Below are 21,796 nucleotides of genomic sequence, written 5' to 3' on the forward strand. Positions count from 1 at the left end.
CTAGCCCTGAGCAGGAACAAAAAAAGCAAGAGCAAGAGACTTTGAGTTCAAGTCCCAGTACCAGGATGAGCCTTATCCTAGGATAGCATCACATTTCCACAATCTGAGGACAGGAGTGCAGCTTCCATAAGTGCCAAGAGGGATCCATGTCACAAGTAGATAGATGGCTGGGCTGGCTGCAGCTTCTATAAGTGCCAAGAGGGATCCATGTCACAAGTAGATAGATGGCTGGGCTGGCTGGAGTTGGCCTACAGGTAGCCCTTGGTGACAGGCTCAGCTTTGTTTGAGAATGTGTTTCCAGAGTCCATTCACAGCTACCATCAGGGTCATGGACAGTGGAAGAGAAAGAATGAGTCCCAGGCCACTGCCCTTGAGCAGCTGTCCCTCACAGTCGCAGGACCCCAGCTTTGCTTCCTGCAGGCAAAGGTGCTTTTGTATTACATGATCAGCTGACAATGTACTTGTTATGGCTTTGGTGAAATCTCATTGATGAGAAAGTGTTTCCCTTCAGTTTTCATTTCAAAGACAAGGTGTTGTTTGAATAGCTTGCCTGTTTTCTTCCTACTGAATAGCATTTCTTTTTCCAGATCTTTCCCTAAGGCAGTTCCTTTATTCAGTAGGAAATACCAATGTTGATGTGTTATTGTTTGATATTTATATAATTCACAGGGCTGTCAGAAATCCTGACGATCTTGAAGCAAGGTCTAATATGCATTTGGCCAGTGCTTTTGCTGGCATTGGCTTTGGAAATGCCGGTGTTCATCTGTGGTGAGTCAATATGAGATTTCATTTCTTTACCCAAACTATTGCTTTTCATTTTTTAAAAATATTTGTAATTGAGGACAAGTGGTAAAATTGAAGCATGCTATAATAGGAAGACAGTAAAGGTCTCTAATATTTTCTTAACTTGAATACAATTGATTGTGTCATGGATTTTTTATAACAGCTTTTTAAGATATATCAGATACAGTGCAATTGACATATTTAAACTATATGAGTCAATGGGTTTCAGTATCCACACTAAGGTCTACAAACATTAACTTTAGAACATTTTATTACCTTCCAACATTTTATTACCTTATCTGTCATCCACCAATTCCTGGACGTCCATCAGAACTAAAAAAACTACCCCTTTCCTTCCCTCCCCTCCCCTCCCCTTCCCTGCCTTCCCCTCCCCTCTCCTTCCCTTCCTTATCTTCCTGCCTGCACCTCCCAAGTTGCTAGGTTTACACACATCTCTACGGCATCTGGGTCGGAACTGCTTTTTATCTGTATAGATTTCCATAGTCTGAGTATTTCATATAAATGACATCACAGAAGATGTGGTCTTATGTGTCTGGCTTATTTAATGTTAACAAGGTTCATTTGTATATAAGCACTTCATCTTGTTATTGTCAAATACCATTCTGTTAGATAAACAGACCATACTTTATTTATCCATTTATGAGTTAATGGACATTTGAGTTGTTGGCTATTACAAATCATGTTGCTAGGAGCATTCCCATACAAGTTTTTATGCACACATGTTTTTATTTTGCTCCTTTTATTCCAAGGGGTATAATTTCTGGGTCATGTGGTAATTCTGTATTTAACTTGAAAAAAAAAAAACTACCAGTGAGTAGAGCACACCCAGAACCTAAAAAATATTTATACAGCTTGGTCTACTAACTCACTTCTAAGAACCTAGCCTAAAGAAATTCCCACAATATGATCAGTTAGTTTCCTTATAAGGATGTTTGCTTAAGTGTTATTTATAATTGAACTTTTTTGGGTGTAAAGATTCCCAACAACAAAGTGACTAACTAATGTACAGTACTTCAGGAATAAAATAAAAGAGGATTAAAGTATCATTTTAAAACACATTATGTGGGAAAATGTTTACAAAGAATATTAAGTGACAAAAGCAATTTATAAAACTATATGCATAATGATTGTGAATTAAGTATCTGAATAACTAGAAGGAAAGAGAAGCATAGATCATTTTTATTTTCAACAAAGAACACAAACAACTATTCAAAGCAGTCAACCCAAAGTTTTCAATATTTCTAGAGAGCTACATATTTCATGAAGAATGAAATATTTAATAAATAATAAATATTTAATAAATATTCCTATAATTCATCAAAATATTTCTCTCTATAAAATGTAACTCATGACAAACACAGATCATCCAATATTAACTGCCAAGCCAAGCACTGGTGGCTTATGCCTGTAATCCTAACTATTCAGGAGGCTGAGATCTGAAGATTGAGGTTTGAAGCCAGCCCAGGCCAGAAGCCCATAGGACTCTTATCTCCAAGTAATCACCAAAAAGCCAGATGTGGAGCTGTGGCTCAAGTGATAGAGCACTAACTTTGAGCACAAGATTGCTAGTACAGTGCCCGGACCTTTAGTTTAAGGCTCAGGCGTGGCACAAAACAAAACAAACAAAAACCTACCAAGCATTCTGTTAATGTGAAGAATTTCATCTTCTCTATATGAATTGCAAATATATTCACCTGTTATATATCTTCCAAGTCACCTATATCACTGTAATATTTTCCTATTTGTTTACTAAGAATTGAAGAGCATATAAAATTATTCTTCACCTGACTTATGTAACTGCACCCCTCTGTACATCATCTTTATAATAGCAATAAAAAATTTCTAAAAGGATATTTAAAGATTTTTTTCAGTTAAAAAACACATAACTGTTTCAATGGCAACTACATCTAAATACATCCTTAAGGTAAGAAAATCAGGCAAGAGTAATCAGTTAAACTTAAACTGACAAGCCTAGCCTCTCAGGCTGGAAGAATGCATTAGGATCCACTGTCACTTGGCACCCATGGCTCATTCATGTCCTCCTGGCTACTAAGGAGACTGAGATCTGAGGATCTTGGTTTGAAGCCAACCAAGCAAAAGAGTCCATGAGCCCTTATCTCCAAAAAGTAGTCAAGTGCCAACCTGGAGTAAAAAAGCTAAGGGACAGTGCCCAAGCTTTGCGTATAAGCCCCAGTTCTGGCAACACATACACACACACACACACACACACACACACACACACACACCGGGGGGGGGGGGGGGGAGGGAAGGGGTCATTCATATATAACAGTTGAAAGGATTTATCAATTATTGGTGGGATAAATTACTGGCAAGTCTAGTTTGCATGTCATTAAATGGCATAGATTTCTATGATCATTTAATCTGACCAGTTCAGAGGTTGGAGTGTATCACAGTACATACTTATATCCAAGATAAAGAACATATAACTTTGTATAGTAGCAGTACTGTCCACAAACTGAAGGGCAGACTTAAAGAGTGTCTTTGTGTTATTGACTTGAATTCTGGGATCTGTATTCAATGTAAGAATTCTTGTCTTCTCTTCTAGCCATGGAATGTCTTACCCAATTTCAGGTTTAGTGAAGACGTATAAAGCAAAGGATTACAATGTGGATCATCCATTGGTGGTAAAAATAATAACTAATTTAACTAAATCATATATTCCTTGCAATGTCCATAAGTATATTTGTCGACTTTTTTGTAGTAGAGATCAAACCTAGGGCCTCATGCATGAATCCCCAGCTTAGTGTGCTAGACTCCCTAGCCCATATTTGTCAATTCTTAACTGCAGGGTAAAGTCTACATATGTAGAGTACTAAGAAGGAAGAATAGCTTTTCTGTCCATCTCTCCCCAGCCCCATGGTCTCTCTGTGGTGCTCACATCTCCAGCAGTGTTCACATTCACAGCCCAGATGTTTCCAGAGCGGCACTTAGAGACGGCAGAAATATTGGGTATGAACCATTATTCATAAATCTGTTATCCTTGGAAATGGGGGTGTGGCTCTATTGGTAGAGCTCCAACCTTGAGCAAAAAAGCCAGGCAAATGTGTAAGGCCCTGACGCTCAGCCCCAGTACTACTAGATAGATAGATAGATAGATAGATAGATAGATAGATAGATAGATAGATAGATAGATCTGTTACCTTCATGGGTAGGGACCATTCCTCTGAATTGCTTTTGAAGATAACATGAGGAATATAATACTGCTTTAAGGTAGTGTAATAATAAAATGTCAGTGCTGCCCAAAGCCCTAGCCAACACTAAAATACTGTCTTTTCTTTTTCTTTTTCTTTTTTTTCTTTTTTTGGGGGAGGGATCCGGTTGCGGGGCCTGAACTCTGGGCCTGAGCACTGTCCCTCAGCTCTTCAGCTCAAAGCTAGTGCTCTACCACTTGAGCCACAGTGCCACTTCTGGCTTTTTTCTTTGTGCTTATGTGGTGCTGAGGAATCGAATCCAGGGCCTCTAGCATGCAAGGCAAGCACTCTACCACTGAGCCACCTTCCCAGCCCCTGTCTTTTATTTTTCTAAGAGTCTGTTAAAAATGAGAGAGCCAAATATTAATTCTGCTAAGTTTGTATAATACTATTTCCTCTTTTCATTCCCAAAAAAAGTATATACAATTCTGTATATACTATTAATGTTACAATTGACTTTTGCTAGAGTAAATGGATAATAAAAATGCATCTAAGTCAGGAAGCAATGGCAAATTTCCAACCATAGAGAAGTTAAACAACAATAAACTTTATTAAAAGAAAGATCTCAAATAAGGGATCAGTTTGTATACTGTAATATGTTTAGAAATAAGATAGCCAAATGCTTTTTGAATCTTACCAGAAATAAAATCATGTTCAGGGTAGATAAAGTGGAAAGTAAAATATAGGTATTTTCTGAAATGAGAACTCTTTTAAGTAGACTTGAGTACTGTATTAATTCTACAAATCAGCTTATTCCCCTACTCATGTTTAGGGTAGGCAGGGAAAGAACTTTTCATTATGCTCTCCTAGCTCTAGCCGTTGGAAGGATGCTTTCCAAGGGGACAAGGATGACCACAGAAATCCTCTGTGTACCGCCTCCTTCCCTTCCCTCACACTCGCTGTTTGTGCTCAGAAGCCCAGGATTGAGAGCCAGCCCCAGGGTTGATTTTCAGAGTGAGCTGCTAGAACACACTGCCAAATGTACCACGTATTTTTACTTTGGGATGAGTACTATATTCCACTATATGTGGCATACAGCTGCCTTTGTAACACCTGTTGGCATCAAAATAAGGAAAGTCTTAGAGAACTTAAAGGTCCCATTCCAGACAATCATCCACGCTACTGAGAACGCAACTACTCTGTTGTTAGACAAAGGCAGACTGGAAAAACCCACTGCTGCTTCTTGCACAGGAAACTAAAATTATCCCCTACTTTGCAATTAAATATTTGGATTATGTGATCATTGATTATCTTAACTTTAAGCCAATATAGTCTCTTTCCTTCTGTCCCTCCCCCCCCCCCCCCCGCAAAAAAAAAAAAACTTCATAGGAAATCCCAGAAGTTTTGGTAATGTGTTTTATCACAGCCTCCTAGGAACATAAACGTATCAGAAACCCTCTATCATGCGTCACTGAATTCACATGTTAGCTGCTGGTGAATATTACAGACCAATCTTGTCAGGTTAGTTTTGCCTTTTATCCAGTTGTTCTTTATGGAACCTGTGTCTGGTTCTGTTCATGCCATTTCCTGTTTACTAACACATTATAACATCATAGAAAGGAAAGCTTAAGGGCTGGGAATGTGGCTTAGTGGTAGAGCGCTTGCTTAGCATGCATGAAGCCCAGGGTTTGATTCCTCAGTTCCATATAAACAGAAGAAGCCAGAAGCGGTGCTGTGTGGCTCAAGTGGTAGAGTGCTATCCTTGAGCAAAAGAAGCTCAGGGACTATGCTCAGGACCTGAGTTCAAATCCCAGGACTTGTAAAAAAAAGCAGGAAAAGAAATGAAGGGAGGAAGGAAGGAAGGAAGGAAGGGAGGAAGGAAGGAAGGAAGGAAGGAAGGAAGGAAGGAAGGAAGGAAGGAAGGAAGGAAGGAAGGAAGGAAGGAAGGAAGGAAGGAGAGCTTAAAACCGATCCCCTGACGTGCTTCCCTGTGGAGGAAGACTGCCCACTCTCATCTTTCTTGCAGGCATTTAGATTGACTTCAGGCAGTGTGAGACTTCATTTTTTAGAGTTGTAGACATTCCACTCCAGTACATGGCAACAGGGCAAATGCTAAGTGATGCGCTAAGAAAAGACACGGGACATGCACACCTCAAGAGGTCAGCCAATTCCAAGCCTTGAAAGTCACATGAGAGCTGTATTTCTTCTACTAGTGTGCCTTATGCCTCATCTCAACGCCATTCCCTTCCCCACCCTCTTTCTGCACCTCTTTGGCTCTGTTCCTCTTCTTCCCAGCATACTTGAGCGAGCAGGTAGGACTTGGTTCCTTGGAAATGTGAACAGCAAGGAAGTGACCTAGTGACTTCTCCTGCAGTAGCTCTTAGCTTCTCCTCTGGCCTTGCCAATGCATCTTCTATGTGCTTGACCTGCCCCCACCCCATCTCCGCTGGAGGAAAGCCCAGGGCTGCCCTCATCCTGGAGTCTGGAGATAGCATTGAGTGGGCATTATGTGTTCGGTCTCATATTAAGAATATGACATCCAGAACCTGCTTCCTCTCTTGCCTCTCTTCACAGTCTGCATTTGTGTCTTCTAGGGGGCAATACCCGCACTACTAGGATCCAGGATGCTGGGCCTGTGTTGGCAGACACGCTCCGGGAATTCCTTTTTGACTTAAATGTGGACAATGGCCTAGCGGCCATCGGTTACTCCAAGGCTGACATCCCTGCATTAGTGAAAGGAACCCTACCCCAGGTAAGAGGTGCAGTGTGGTGCTGCCAAGCAGAGATCTTCCGGAAAGACATGCTCCACTGGGGTATATTAGAGGGCATGGAAAACCTGGGGTCTTCCAATGATTCCCAGGTCTTCCCCAAGCCACACAGCATGACTCTTCCACCCTGGGCCCAAGCTCCTTGACTTTTATGTCTCTTCTATAACACCATGAAACTGGCAAACTAAAAAGGTCCGTTATGAAAGTTCAGGACAAAAACAGCCAAATTGATCTCAAGTTATAGCAAGCTCCCCTTTCCCATTTCTTTCTTTTTGTGGTACTAGGGTTTAAATTCAGGACCCTGTGTTTACTAGGCAGGTTTTCTACCACTTGAGCTATGCCCCCTTTATTATTCTGTAGGGTATCAAAGTTCTGTCCAGTGCTAGCCTTCAACTGTAGTCTTCCTACATATTCCTCTTGAGTAGCTGAGATCACAAGTGTGCACCACCATGCCCAGCTTATGTGTCTTGACTGGCCTTTAATTGTAATCTCTTTCTCCATTCCTCTCTCTGTCTCTGTCTCTGTCTCTGTCTCTTTCTCTTCCTCCCTCCCACCTCTCTCTTATGCCAGTTCTTGGCTTGAACTCAAGACCTCAGTGCTATTCCTTAGCTTTTATGCTCAAAGCTGGTGCTCTACCACTGGAGCCACAGTTCCACTTCTAGCATTTTGCTGATTAATTGAAGATAAGAGCCTCACAGACATTTCTGCCTGGACTAGCCTTAAACCATGATCCTCAGATCTCAGCCTCCTAAGATTATAGGCATGAGCCACCTGTACCCAGCTCTACTATCCTCTTGATCGCTACCTCCTAGGCATGAGGCACCATGCCTAGCCCACTTCAGCCTTATAAGGGTCCTCTAATAAAACCATGCAAAGCTGTTCCTGAAAGACCACTAATATTACTTCTGATTATAAAGACTACTACTACATGGGCACCAGTGTCTCATGTCTGTAATCCTAGCTACTCAGAAGTCTGAGATCTGGAGGATCAAGATTTGAAGCTAGTCTGAAACATTTACTAGACTGCCTCTCCAATACAACCGGCTAAAGTTTTGAGCTATAGTCGTGGTTCAAGTAGTAGTAGTAGAAGAAGAATGCTAACCTAGCAAGCATGAAGCCCCAAAACATAGTACCACCAAAACCCTATTACAAAATTGCTTTTGAAAGAATTTAGAATATTGCCTATTTTGTATCTAGATTTTATTTCATTTAGTTAAATGTTAATAAAGACCATCCTTTATTCAGTCATTCTATCAACCTATGATGACTGGCAGAATCATAACAGATGTAAAAGTCTCTCTCCCAAGAATCTCATGAAGAGAGCTAGTCTTTTTACGGATCTATTTTGAGCTGGTACTTCAGATCCCAATGTACCAAGATCCTGTTCACCATAAAGATCCCTTCACTTCATAAGTGTTTCAAATGTTGATGACCTCTCCACTTACATAAGATAATATTTATGTAGATTGAGTTTATGTCCAAAAGAGCCAAGTAGGTAAAAATCAATGAACAGCCAGACAGAATTGCCATGAAGCCTGTCCAGGGACCACAGACTTTAATGTAGCATAGTCCCAGCCAGACTATTTGTTCATCAAAGGACCATATGAAAAGTTCTATTTGTTAGTCCAGAAAAGTATGCAGGAGTATAGTTGTTTGCCTACTTGCAAATATGCCATCCATGATTTTCAGATGAACATGTGTGGTATTCTTAGTCAGTAAGTGCTGGTTGCAATGCATCTTGGAACTATCAACTCACACCGACAAGTGTTGACTGTTCTGATCCTCCTCTGCTCACATCTTCACTTTCAAAAGCAATTCCAGATTCAAACTAACACTTGAGACCATCCACAAGTTCATTAGGTATTGTTTGGAATGCTTGTCAATAGTGGGAATCCCAGAAACAAAACCGGAATTAAGAAAATGAGTTTTTTGACCTTCATAAAAGATGGGAAGCAGAGGCTTGGATGGAAGTCCAATGTAGAGTAGAAAGCCAGGTTTTCCTCAAGCTGAATCTGCAAAGCAGCCAGAAGGCAAAGACTGCCTTTCCCCACCTATGACCACATTTTCATGCTTAGGAGAAACATGGTTAATTTTAATTAAATTGCACTGATTCCCAGTTGGAGCTGATAAGATTGAGATATTATGAATTCACAGACTTAAGAGGATTTTGGAGGAAATCTTAGAAGAAATGAATCTGTCCATTCTGCAGATAAAGAATTATATGGGTTTTGTTGTTGTTGTGTTGTTTTCTGGCAGCAGTGAACATTGTAAAAGAACACCAGGGCAACCTCAGAATGTCACATATACAGCGGACTAATCTTCACTTATTAGTATTTATAGGATTTAAGGTGGTGAGGGAGTATGCTATTCCCTGTAATGAACATTGCCAGAAGGGTTATTGCTTGCAGTCCAGGTTTGATAAAGGTTCGTTTATGTTCAGCCGCAGCTGGGGGTGGGAGAGCGGGGGAAGGGGTCAGTTTTCTCTGGAAAGAACAACCTGGCCTGTATTCTTGACCAAACACCATAGCTCAATGCTGGTGGCAACACACAGCAGCCCTGTGTACAGAGGCTTCCAATTGCCACAGCCAGGGTGCAAGGGCACCAGGCAAGAATAAATGAGTTCTCCAAGCTGGACTTCTGAAATGTTTCTGGAAAGAAACATTTACATTCCAAATCAAAACATTTCATTACCAAGGAGAGCTGTCTCCCCAAAATGAACACTTCCACCCTCTGGTAGACAGGCCAGCTGCAATGTTATTTTATGAATGTACTGAAAGCAGAAGTCTGAATTTATTTCCGTGCCCATGCTAATCAGTTGTTCTCTGGTCTTACATGTCTATAAATAATAGCAAGTTGCTTCCTTCACATAGCTTCGTGCTGAGAATTTGGCTTCTGCACAGCTGATATGTCTAGTAGCAGGTCACGTGCTTTATGTCTTTGCCTTCTTTTCCAGTCCCTGGACGTTGGAGGCCTGAAAGAGAAATTCAAAACAGTTTTGGCCTGAGGGACTTCAGAGAATCCTCAAGTGTTTCATCAAAGATAAACAGGATCTTGTTAAGGACCCTTGGCCTCATCAGATAAGCCCGTGTAGCCTACTGCTTTACAGATTAGTATCACTATGTGGTTGTAGCCTGCAGCACTGAACTACAGCTTTAGGGATGGCAAGGTATAAGGGGTTTTGAATTCAGAGCCTTGCATTTGCTAGGTGAGAAATCTACCGCCTAGCTGCAATCTACAGCCTGTCATCTACACACATTTAGGGCTGGTCTACAGCTTTTGTGTGTGTGTGGCTTGATCTCAGACCCTGGGCCCAGTCCCTGAGCTTCTTTTGCTCGTGGCTAGTGCTCTACCACTTGAGCCACTGCTCTACTTCTGGCATTTTGGTGGTTAATTTGAAATAAGAAGCATTAGCAGGGGCTGGGAAGGTGGCTCAGTGGTAGAGCGCATGCCTTGCATGCCAGAGGCCCTGGGTTTGATTCCTCAGCACCACATAAGCAAAAAGAAAAAAGCCGGAAGTGGCGCTGTGGCTCAAGTGGTAGAGCGCTAGCCTTGAGCTGAAGAGCTGAGGGACAGTGCCCAGGCCCAGAGTTCAGGCCCCATGACCGGACCCCAAAAAAAAAAAAAAAAAAAAAAAAAAAGAAGCATTAGCAATCCTGCCTTGCATTGAGTTTTCAAAACTCTTCAGTGGATTTTTAGATCTCCTAAAAATTGTGCCCAGCCCCACCCATCTTCATCTACAATGTCCCCCAAATATCTTCCATCCTTCTGTTTTTAATTTTTTTAGTTATTATTAAGGAGTTGTACAAAAGGATTATGATTCTGTTTTCAACCTTTTTCAGTGTGGTAAAATATACATAACAGGAAATTTACCCTATTAGCCATTATTAGTGCTTTTTAGTATATTCACTATTTACAGCATCCACAGCTCTCCAGTTCCAAGACCTTTTTATTTTCTCAGACACCTCTACATACAATAAACAGAAGCTCCCTGTTCTTGCCTTCTCCAAGTCTCCAGTAACTTCTAGTCTACCTCTGTATTTGCCTCTTCTAGCTTACTTCATGTGAGTGGAATTGTACAACAGCTCTCCTTCTGTGTGACTGACTTATTTCACTCACCTCAACATCTTCAGCATTAATCCATGTTGTAGCATATGTCAGGTCCACATTCTTGTTCATGTCTGAATAATATTTCATTGTATGGATGCATCACACTTGGTTTCTCCATTCATATGTTGATAGAGACCTGGATTCTTTCCCACTTTAGCTCTTATAAATAATGCTGCTATAAACATTGTTGTGCATTTATCTTTTTAAGTCCCTTCCTTCAGTCCCTTAGGGGGACCTATGAGTAGAATTGTTAGTTTGAGTGGTAATTCCATGTTGAAGTTTTTGAGGAGTTGCTGAACTGATTTCCCCAGTGGCTGTACTAGTTTACATTCCATGAAGAATGCACAAGGTTCTAATTTCTCTATGTCTTCACCAACACTTGTGATTTTCCATTTTTTAAATAGCAGCCATCCTTCTGTGTGAACTGGGATCTAGTTGAGGTTTTGATTTGCATTTCCCCAGTGACAAATAGTGTTGATCATCTTATCATATGCTTACTAGCTATTTATATATCTTATATGGAAAAGATTCTGTTCAAATCTTTTGTCCTTGTGTGTGTGTGTGTGTGTGGTGTGTGTGTGTGTGTGTGTGTGTGTGTATGGTGTGTGTGTGTGGGGGGGGGTGTGTGTGTGTGTGTGTGGTGTGTGTGTGTGTGTGTGTGTGTGTGGTGTGTGTGTGTGTGGTGTGTGTGTGTGTGTGTGGTGTGTGTGTGTGTGGTGTGTGTGTGTGTGTGTGTGTGGTGTGTGTGTGTGTGTGTGTGGTGTGTGTGTGTGTGTGTGGTGTGTGTGTGTGTGTGTGGTGTGCGTGTGTGTGTGTGTGTGGTGTGTGTGTGTGTGTGTGGTGTGTGTGTGGTGTGTGTGTGTGTGTGTGTGTGTGTGGTGTGTGTGTGTGTGTGTGTGGTGTGTGTGTGTGTGTGTGGTGTGTGTGTGTGTGTGCGTGTGTGTGTGTGTGTGTGTGTGTGTGTGTGTGTGTGTTGGGGTACTAGCGCCTTATGCTCTTACTTAACTTTTTCACTCCAGGATGGCGCTCTACCACCTGAACCACATCTTCACTTGCCTTTTGCCCATCTTTGAACTGAGTTGTTGATGTTGAATGTTAGAGGGGCTTTTTTAAATTGGGGACATTCATCCCATATCAGATAGGCAGTTTGAAACTATTTTCTTCCATTTTGTGAGCTATCTTCTTATTGTCTTGTTAGTGCTTTTTGATACACAAAAGTCTGAACTTTTCATCTAGCCCAGGCCATCTGGGTTGTTGTTATTGTTGCCATGCTTTTTGGTCATATCCAAGAGTTGCCATTTCTATGTCATGAGGATTGGACTTGAGTTCTAGGAGTTTTAAGGGATTTGCTCTTATGTTTAGGTTTTTGATACATTTTGAGAACATTTTTAATGTATCCATCTTTTCATTTTCCATCTTTCTATTTACTTAAGGTCTTGGAATTTGTGGAGTGTGGTAGAGTGCTTGCCTAGCCTGCATGAAGCCCTGGGTTCAGCTCCTCAGTACCACACTAATAGAAAAAGCCAGAATTGTACTGTGGCTCAAGTGGTAGACTGATAGCCCTAAGCAAAAAGAAGCTCAGAGACAGTACTCAGGCCTTGAGTTCAAGCCCCAGGACTGAAAAAAAAAAACAAAAACAAAAAAAACTTTTGAGTTCTGTCCTATACAATTCATTATATGGTCACAGTCCTTTTTGCCCTCCTGGAACTTACAGTGAGGGGTGACAGGCAATGAAGATCTATAAGAAATATAAATACAATTGGTTCAGATGAAGATTTGATGGTGTGAAGGAAAACTTGAGTAATGAGACAGTAATCTTGGGGGTGGGGACAACAAGGAGGAAACCCCAGGGAGTGTGGTTAAGTCTTCTGTTCAAAGTCCTCTTCATGGACATGCTACCCCATGAAGTGTGCCAGGCAACGGGGAAAGACATAATATTTAAAAGGAACAATGGGACTGAAGCAATGGGAGCAGAGAGCACTGGGACAGCCAGAAGCCAGCATGACCTGCTCAGGGCCAGCATCACAGGCCATGAGAAAGTTGTCTGAGGGCACTGGGCACAGGAACAGTAGGACCAGAAAATAAACCTGTCAGGCTGCTGTGGAGGGAATGAACTCTAGGGGGCAATAGGGAAGCAGAAAAAGAAACAGCCCACAGAAGGAGGTGTTCCAAATAGGACTGGGACACGAGGTGCCACAGGAGCTGCTTGTGGTTCAACAGCTAAGACATGCTCAGATTGATTTTCAAGTACATCAGACAGACTTTCTGATGAGTTGAACTTCCAAAGCAAGAGAATGAGAACTCAAGAATAGCTTCTAGGTTTTGTCTGAGCTACAGGATGTCATCTGGGAGATGAGGAAAAAAAGGAAGGGTGGGTGATTCAGCATTCTGGTACACGTGGCCTTTGAGGTGCCACTTCCCCTAACCCACCCCCCCATCTTCATTAACTGAACAAGTAATTGTTGAGCATCTGAGTGCTTGAGCCTGCTGACCATTAACTATGATAGGCATGGGCAATTGTTCTCCCAAACGGTGCTTACCACCAGGAAGCAGACCAGAGACCTAGGAAAATGGAAACTCCCCAAATGGCACATGTCTTAATTTCATTTAGGGCCACAAAAAAAGTCATCATTTCTTTTAGCCCAGAGGGATAATAAAGCAGCCACTGAGGGAGTACAAATAGCCTGAAAGATATACGGGTCATCTTTGCTGATCTCACTCATAATCACTGAATTCATGTGGAAAAGTAGAATTTAAACATTAAGAAAGAAAGAAAAGGAAAGAAAGAAAGAAAGTCACTTGTTGCACACAGCCTTGACATCTTGTTTCCCTTCAAATAGACCATAAATCCAAGCTACAGAATAAATGGCCTTGCCAGGTACCAGTGGCTCAGACCTGTAATCGTAGCTACTGAGGAGGCTGAGATATGAGGATCACAATTCAAAGCCAGACGAGTCAGGAAAGTCCAGGAGACTCTTATCTCCAATGAAACACAAAACCAAAACAAACAAACAAACAAAAACAGAAGTGGAGCTGTAGCTCAAGTGGTAGTGTACCAGCCTTGAGTAAAAGAAGCTCAGGGACAGCTCCCAAACCCTGAGTTCAAGCCCCAGGACTGGCACAAAAATAAATAATAATATATGGTCTTGAAGTCGAGACCAGGAAGATTATTTGTGTTTTCCTTGGCAGCCCTGACTGGGGCTAGACAGGGCTTTCTGAAGTGGACAACTCACAGGGGCTGTGGCAATCTTACTTTGAGCTTTATTGGAGATATTTTCTCTGTGGCTCATTTGAAGCTCTGCCTTGGGGTAAAAGGCTGTTGCCAGGGCCGAAGGCAAGGGACAATGGCTTTTAAAAACTTCATGGAAGAAAGATATTACTTGATACAATCTTGAATTTCAAGTTAGCTCATGCAAAGCATTCCAGAAATAAGATGTTCTTTAAAGATGTAACTTTTCTTGTGATCAAGTTAAATTACCCCAGTAGCTTTTATGAACTGTCACTTGCAGAGCATGGGTAACTCCGTTTGTTTACTGTTGCAGGAAAGGGTCACCAAGCTTGCACCCCGTCCACAGTCAGAAGAGGATCTGTCTGCTCTGTTTGAAGCTTCAATGAAATTGTACTAATAATCATTACAATTGCAAGAATTACCATTTATCATTGTAGTTCTGAACATGGAGCAAGATCTGGCTAGAGCTCTAGCTAATTCTTCACACCTAACTGTTGCTGATTTGAATGTGACCTAAATTTATCATGCAGGAGATTCACTGATGCTTACACTCAAGCTACTTTCATCGAGCAGTCTGGACAAATGCCCACTGTGTCAGACCCTTGGGCCACCTTTCAGGGTCAGTGTTCCTGTGCCAACCTCTATACAATATCAGGCCTATACTTTGTGTCAAGTGGGAAGAATTTAGCATCTACCAAATACGTAAATATACATAGCCTATGTCCAGGACTACATGTCTAGAAATGGATCCTATAGAAATATTAATATATATATGTGAAGTAATATATCAAGAATTTTTTGAATAATAAAACATTTGAAGTAAGCCAGATGCTGGTGGCTCATGCCCATAATCCTACCTATTCATGAGGCTGAGAGCTGAGGACTGTAGTTTGAAGCCTGACCAGACCAGCTTCAAACCTAAGTCCATGAGAGTATTATCTCCAATTAACCACTAAAAAAACAAATGTGGAACTCTAGCTCAAGTGCTAGAGTACAAGCCTTGAGAAAAAAAAATCAAGAAACTAAAAGCAAAACCCAGGGACAATGGCCCAGGCCCTTAGTTCAAGCTTCAGGATTGGCACCCACACACACAAAAAATCGAAACAACCTAAATATTCATTAATAAATCATAGTATGTTAATCAGTGTATACTATGCCCTTGTTAATAAGAATAAAAATCTGTTGGCAATATATATATATATATATATATATATTATACAAAAATTGGCAAAAAATAAGTTGCAGGGAAGTTATAGGTTATGATCAGCTTTTTACTTTTTCAACTATAAATAAACATGTTTCTACAAATAGAAATTGCAGAAGTGGAACCCATAGCCCAGAGGGTCTACTGTACATGCTGAGTTCAATATGATATCATTAAGACAGCATTGGGTTTTGCTCCAGTTTTATCTGAGTCCTACTTGATTCAACCATGGCCTCTTTCAACTTGAAGAGGCTGTGACTAGATTTTATGAATCACCATTTCTTTGTGAGATTTTGAATTTGAAAATTTTAACAGAAAATAATTTGAGATACAAAAGTGAATTCTTTATCTCTCTTAAGTGATATCTTTCCTTAGAGTAGCCAAAAGTCCAATATGACTCACCAAAAGCCTTTGGTATTCATATTAAGAAGGACTCTGAGGGAAGACTTTGAAGGTCCAACTCTAAGAAACAGATTTAGGAAGCTTTAATGGTTTTTATCTCGACACTCATCATTTTGGTCCTTACAATTTGAAAATATGTGACTTTTTTGTTTTGGCATTTTGTTTGTTTTGGTTTTGCTTAGTTTGTTGTTTGTTTTCTTTTTTGGTGCCAATACAAGGGCTTGAACTCAGGGCTTCATGCTCATGTTCACAGCTGGCACTCTACTACTTGAGCCATGCTTCCAGTTCAGCATTTTGCTGATTAATTGGAAGTAAAGAATCACAGACTTTTCTGTCCAAGCTGACTTTGAACTTTAGTCCTTCAGATCTCAGTCTCCTGAGTAGCTAGAATTATTGGTATGAACCATGCATTCACTCTTGTTTTGGTTTTGGTTGCGGGGAAGGGGGGAGGGTTTTTTTTTTCTGTTTTTGTTTTGCAATACTGAGTTTTGAACTGGAGCCTTGCTAACAAGGTTAGACAAGTTCTCTAAAAATCATGTTTTGTTACTTGCTAGCTTTTAAAAAAAGTGTGAAACAAGACTATTAGGCTTATTTCTGTAATACTTTCATGTTGCAAAAACAACAATTCTTACAATTTCAAATCCAACTTTTCTATTCATTTTCTTTAAAATTTTCTAGAACTATAGCTCCATTCAATGAGGCACAGAAAATTAAAGGAATGATATTGGAGAGTTTGTATAATAATACTTTGATAGAAATATCATATATGGCTGCATTCTCAACTAACATACATACACATCTATAAGTTACTTCATGTGTAAAACACTAACTTGTTTAAGTTAGCCATATTTCTGTGATTTATTGTCAAGTACACAGAAAGTAGTTGCCTTTCTCCATGTACAGGAAGAGACATTGGGCATTGTTTACATAACTCTGGATATAGCTGTGGGGTATTTTCAAGTGGTCAGTGAAATAAGTCTACTCTCATAAAATACTGACAAGTACAGTATCAAAACAGAGATGTATGTGAGTACATGTGTGTATGTACATATATATGCAAAAATTGCTGTCCTGACCTTTAACCCTGAAAAAGATTAATGGTTGTTTGGATTGGAAACTACCCTAATGAGACGCTGTTGCCTCTGGGGATGATGTAGGAGAAGCAGACTTTTCACCTCCAGGTCAACATTGCACAGGCAGTAAGTCTCTGATGACCAGCAACCCCACACCAGACAGCTGCCAGCGCTCTGCCATGAAGTGCCTGGTCTTCTGGGAACTGTTGAGGAACCAAGCCATCACCATCACAATGGCCTGGGGGAAGCATTCCCCAGACTCCAGCCATAATGAATGGACAGAAATTGGTCCTTGAAACCATAAGTTGAATTACTGGCAGCTGGGGGTGGGCGGGTCTCGTGTCTCTTGTTATTATTCCACCTTTTTTCTGATCACCCCCCCCCCAATCACTTTTCACAATAAATGTGTTCCCTTTCTATAAATTGCAGTAACAGACTTTGTCCCATGTGAGATCCCATAAAACTATGTGCAGGACAGTTAACTTCAAAGTAACACAGTTTCATTCTCTCTGGCTTTAAATATTGCCTTTTTAATTGGAATGCCTTTCATTGGTTTCCAGTTTGTAAATGTTTCCAATATCTGACTAAAATAATCATTAGCAAAAAAGAAAGGAAAGAAATTACTTATGATCCTATTACCCAAACACAGCTGTTGACTTTTGATATGTTTCCTTTCCATTTTTTCTGTTGTGACTGTACAACCTTTAGCATTTCTTATAAGTCATGACATTTTAGGCAATTGTCATATTGCCATATAATCTTTATAAATCATCATTTAAAGGTAAACAGGAGTCTATAGAATAGGATTTTAATAATTCACCCTGATGAGAGGCAATTAAGATTGCCTCTAAAATTTAGTCAACCACTCATGTAGCAAAAACTGAATGAATACTATATATGAGGCCTTTACATATTCTAACTGAATTAAGTTCCCTCACAATGAATTTTTACTATGTAATGTAATCATATTGATTCATAGTTGCAAATTGTGTATATAGTACCTCGCCATTAATGTAAGTGTTGACTCTCTCCTCCTTCAATCTTAGGTCTCTTCAAAATAAATACTGGCACAAAGCAACAAGAAATGAAACAAAGTTAATTCCCATGAATGGTTGTTATGCTGTACTGTTTGAAGAATAGCAAAGTGGGAGGGGGAGTCTATACATGTTTAATATAGGTTCAGTGTGTGTGTGTGTGTGTGTGTGTGTGTGTGTGTGTGTGCGCGCACACACACGTGGGGGGGCATATGTATGTGTACAGAGGCCCTATGTGGCCAATTTACTTTGATTTAACTGTAAAAGAACCAATAGCTACACTCTGAAAGCTCAGGGACATTGGTAGAGGCCTATAGTTTCTCACTCCAAATACTGGAGGAGGCATTAGCTAAACAGTGCATGTTCAGTGAACTGCTGATAATGTCTGATTTTATGAAGTATCTGGCAACTCATGTGTTTAATCCTAGCTACTCAGGAGGCTTAGATTTGAGGATTGCTATTCAAAGCCGTATTGGGCAGGAAAGTCTGTGAGACTTTTCTCTCCAATTAACCTCAAAAAGCCAGAATTGGAGCTGTGATTCAAGTGGTAGAACACTAGCTTTGAGCACAAAAGGGACAGCTCGGTGCCCAGCCAGAATGGTTTTTGAGAAAATGGAAATTATTGTATGGCTTTCAGTGTCTTCTCATGGCTTTCCATATAGACAGGGTCATCATGCCCTTGCCGTTGCCTCTTTGTCTATTCTCATGTCTATTCTGAAGATGTAATGGAAGGCACATTGACTCATCAGGTTCCCACATGCCCAGGAACTGTCCCTGGCCTCCATAGCTCTGGTCAGATAGTCCCTGTGCCTGAAATCCCCTGCCAAACCACATTGCAAACTCCTGTCCATTCTTCACTCCTCAGCCCTACCCTCTCCTCACAACCTCCTCCCTAGGGAAATCCAGGAATCGAATTTGAAGTTCCCCTTAAACTCCCATAACATTCTTTGTGTGTCTTTACTTGTACCCTGTGTACCACCAGCCATTTTTCTTGTCAGTCTCCTCTTCTAATCTGTCACCAAGGGGTAAAAAATGTTGACTTGATGATTGCAGATCTTTGTCAGCTGGCACAAGAGCTGGTAGATGCAGCAGTAGGTCATCAACATGCACTTGAAGAATGGAAAGGAAAGGAGAAAATGAAACAACTACTATACTTTTTTCTTCCTCATGTTTTAATTGACCAAATTGACTCTTTCTGAGTGAGTAAATAAGAAGCCTGTATGCTATAGCAAGTGAGTAGTGGAAACAACATCTCTTGCTTGTAGTATCCTGGTTAAAAAAACAAAACAAAACAAAAATCTAGCAAAAAATAAAAATGAGAGAAATTCTACCTCTACACTTCTTTCTTTTTCTTTCCTTCTTTCTCTTTCTCCCTTTCTCTCTTCCTTTCTCTGTCTCTCTGCCTCTTTGTCTCTGTCTCTCTGTCTCTCTCTCCGACTCTGTCTCTGCCTCTCTCTGTCTCTCTGTCTCTGTCTCTGTCTCTGTCTCTGTCTCTGTCTCTCTCTCTCTCTCTCTCTCTCTCGTGTGTGTGTGTGTGTGTGTGTGTGTGTGTGTGTGTGTGTGACCGCGCATGTGCGCGCTTGAACTCAGGGCCTGGGTGCTGTCCCTCAGTTGTTTTGCTCAAAGCTTGCTGGCATTATATCATTGGAGCCATACATCCACCTTCAACTTTTTGGTAGTTAACTGGAGATAAGAGGCTCACGGACTTTTCTGCCCAGGCTGGCTTTGAACCACAATCCTCAGATTTTAGCCTTCTGAGTACCTGACCAATAGCATCTGGTTGGAATTCATTCTTTAAAGTTCTGGCCCATGGTGCACTGAGAACATTAGAAGAACAGTCTGGGAAATGCAAAGAATTTCAAATCTGCTTTTTCAGGTCAATGTACAAAGAACCCATTAGCTGATCCGATGCAGAATTAATTATAAAGAGCAGACAACTGTCCACACAAAATAAAGTTTTCCTATCAGTAGTAACATCTTAGCAGCTTTCCTTTTATGATCCTGACATTTTCTCCTTTTTAAAAATCCAATTTGAGCTGGGACCCCCAGGGGTTCACACTTGTAATCCTAGCTACTCAGGAGGCTGAGTTCTGAGGATCACAGTTCAAAGCCAGCCTAGGCAGCAATGTCCATGAGACTCTTATCTCCAATTAACCCCAGGAAACCACTGGCACTGAGGCTCAAGTGGTAGAGTGCTCGCCTTGAGCTGAAGAACTCAGGGACAGCACTCAGGCCCAGAATTCAAACCCCATGACCAACAACAACAACAACAAAAATCCAATTTGAGTGCTTGTGATTTTTAAATGAAATAATAAAGCCATCAACACACGGTAAAAAGCTACATTAGCACTAGATGTGATATATTAGCTAAAGACAGTATTTATAATCCTGAGTGTCTAGAGTCTATTTTATGTTAAAGTATTGAATCACTAGTCCTTCCCAGTTACAGCCCCTAAATCCATGAACTTCGGAATGACAGATTGGACTCTGGAGTCTTAATTTTTATATGGCTTCTTATTACTTTTTAAAATCCCTTCTAAAACTCCAAATCCCTTTAGCATGGCTGCAGGTTTTTCCTCAGCTGAACTGGCAGCAGGCTGATCTTTTCATTGGTGGGTAATGGATTTAGTTTGATTGCTGACATGGGAACAATGAGAGGATAAACAATTCCATTTGTGGGCATGAAATTCCCCATCTGTTGAGTGCATTCATGACTGAAGAGCGCTGGGCAAAGACAGATGAATGAGCCTGCCACGCCCCATGTAAATGACATCCGTCATAAAGCCAAACATGTGGTTTCATAAATCAAGAAGTAATAGAAACTCTGGTTGCTCACGTCATTAACAAGCCATCCACTTAAAGACCTAAGAATTTATCATAATATTGAGCCTATAAACGATCTCATGAAAGAAGACAAAAGTAGTAAAGAAAAATTATTCTTGAAGGTTAAACTTTCTCAGCTAGACACTCAAATATTTGTAAATGAAACAATATAATGTCTAAGATGGCCTCAAGATAAAATTTTAATGAAAGCATAGGTACAGAGATGGATAAACAAGATTGGCCATGAATTGATTGGTGTTAAAAATGCATGATGGATGGGAGGAAAAGATGGAAGAAGTCACATTGATCAGGACGCCTTGTGCTCATAAAATGACCTGTTGAACCAAAATCCTCTTGTACAACTACTAAAAGATAATTTTTAAGCAAAAAAAAAAAAAAAAAAAAGAATGATGGGTGCCCGAGGGACTGTAGTTTAATGCATATATTTAAAATTATTTTTTAAAGCAGAACCAAAGAGATACTCTTTATTGAATTAAATTGTACATCTGATTTTTTAAAACTTGTCAAGTATTCACAAAGCAGATAGATTTTCATACTACCAATTGCAGAAACACAAAATAAGTTTCCATATAATCCCAACAGAAGTAGCCTTTCCTTCTATAATTAAGAAAATAAACTATTTTTTACAAGTTAAAACTATTAAGTTTACTATAGTGCAAAACACCAAAAACACTTGATGCAAAATCTATTACTTTTTAATAAAAAAGTATGCCTTTTCATTTTCTATTCTTGGCCCAAATTTTAATTCTTTCCAGTAGAACCAAAACCTCCCGAACCCCTTTCAGTATGATCCAAGACTTGAACTTCTTCAATTTCTGGATAAAAAATCTGTTCACAAATGAGCTGAGCAATTCGATCACCCTTTTTCACTTCAAACTTCTCTTTGTAAAAATTGAACAATATAACACCAACATTTCCCCTATAATCTTCATCTATGACACCACCTCCTACATCGATGAAGTGTTTTGCAGCCAAGCCAGAACGTGGAGCTACTCTTCCATAGTACCCAGAAGAAAGAGCTATCTGAATGTCCGTCTTCACAAGGGCTTTCTCCACAGGTGGTATTGTACAATTATAGGCACTGTACAGGTCGTAGCCTGCGGAGCGCGGACCCCCGGGTTGGGTCGTGATGTGCTCCCAGAGCCTCACAAAGCAGAGCCGCATGTTTAGCAGGTCGAG

The 21,796-nt window shown here is 40.5% G+C and overlaps 2 protein-coding genes across 2 annotated transcripts in view; one reads left to right on the forward strand and one right to left on the reverse strand.

Annotated features, from left to right (window-relative positions):
- Adhfe1 (alcohol dehydrogenase iron containing 1) overlaps window positions 1-15,616 on the forward strand; it is a 36,671-nt gene extending 21,055 nt beyond the window's left edge. The window contains exons 10-14 of the mRNA XM_042666440.1: window positions 670-768; window positions 3,371-3,449; window positions 3,678-3,774; window positions 6,551-6,708; window positions 14,374-15,616. Of these exons, the coding sequence (XP_042522374.1) occupies window positions 670-768; window positions 3,371-3,449; window positions 3,678-3,774; window positions 6,551-6,708; window positions 14,374-14,457 (517 nt within the window). The 3' untranslated portion in view covers window positions 14,458-15,616. The remainder of the gene's footprint in view (window positions 1-669; window positions 769-3,370; window positions 3,450-3,677; window positions 3,775-6,550; window positions 6,709-14,373) is intronic.
- A 5,677-nt stretch (window positions 15,617-21,293) lies between these two features.
- Window positions 21,294-21,796, reverse strand: LOC122096441 (deoxyuridine 5'-triphosphate nucleotidohydrolase, mitochondrial-like). The gene has a single exon (XM_042667000.1). It carries the CDS (start codon window positions 21,779-21,781, stop codon window positions 21,359-21,361), a length of 423 nt encoding a protein of 140 aa, XP_042522934.1. The 5' UTR covers window positions 21,782-21,796; the 3' UTR covers window positions 21,294-21,358.

Source organism: Dipodomys spectabilis, unplaced genomic scaffold, assembly GCF_019054845.1.
Source record: "Dipodomys spectabilis isolate Male_0828 unplaced genomic scaffold, ASM1905484v1 ptg000015l, whole genome shotgun sequence".
NCBI lineage: Eukaryota > Metazoa > Chordata > Mammalia > Rodentia > Heteromyidae > Dipodomys > Dipodomys spectabilis.

Coding starts and splice junctions, on each gene's coding strand:
- LOC122096441 (XM_042667000.1), bottom strand. CDS start 21,781: ATGCGGCTCTGCTTTGTGAGGCTCTGGGAGCACATCACGACCCAACCC.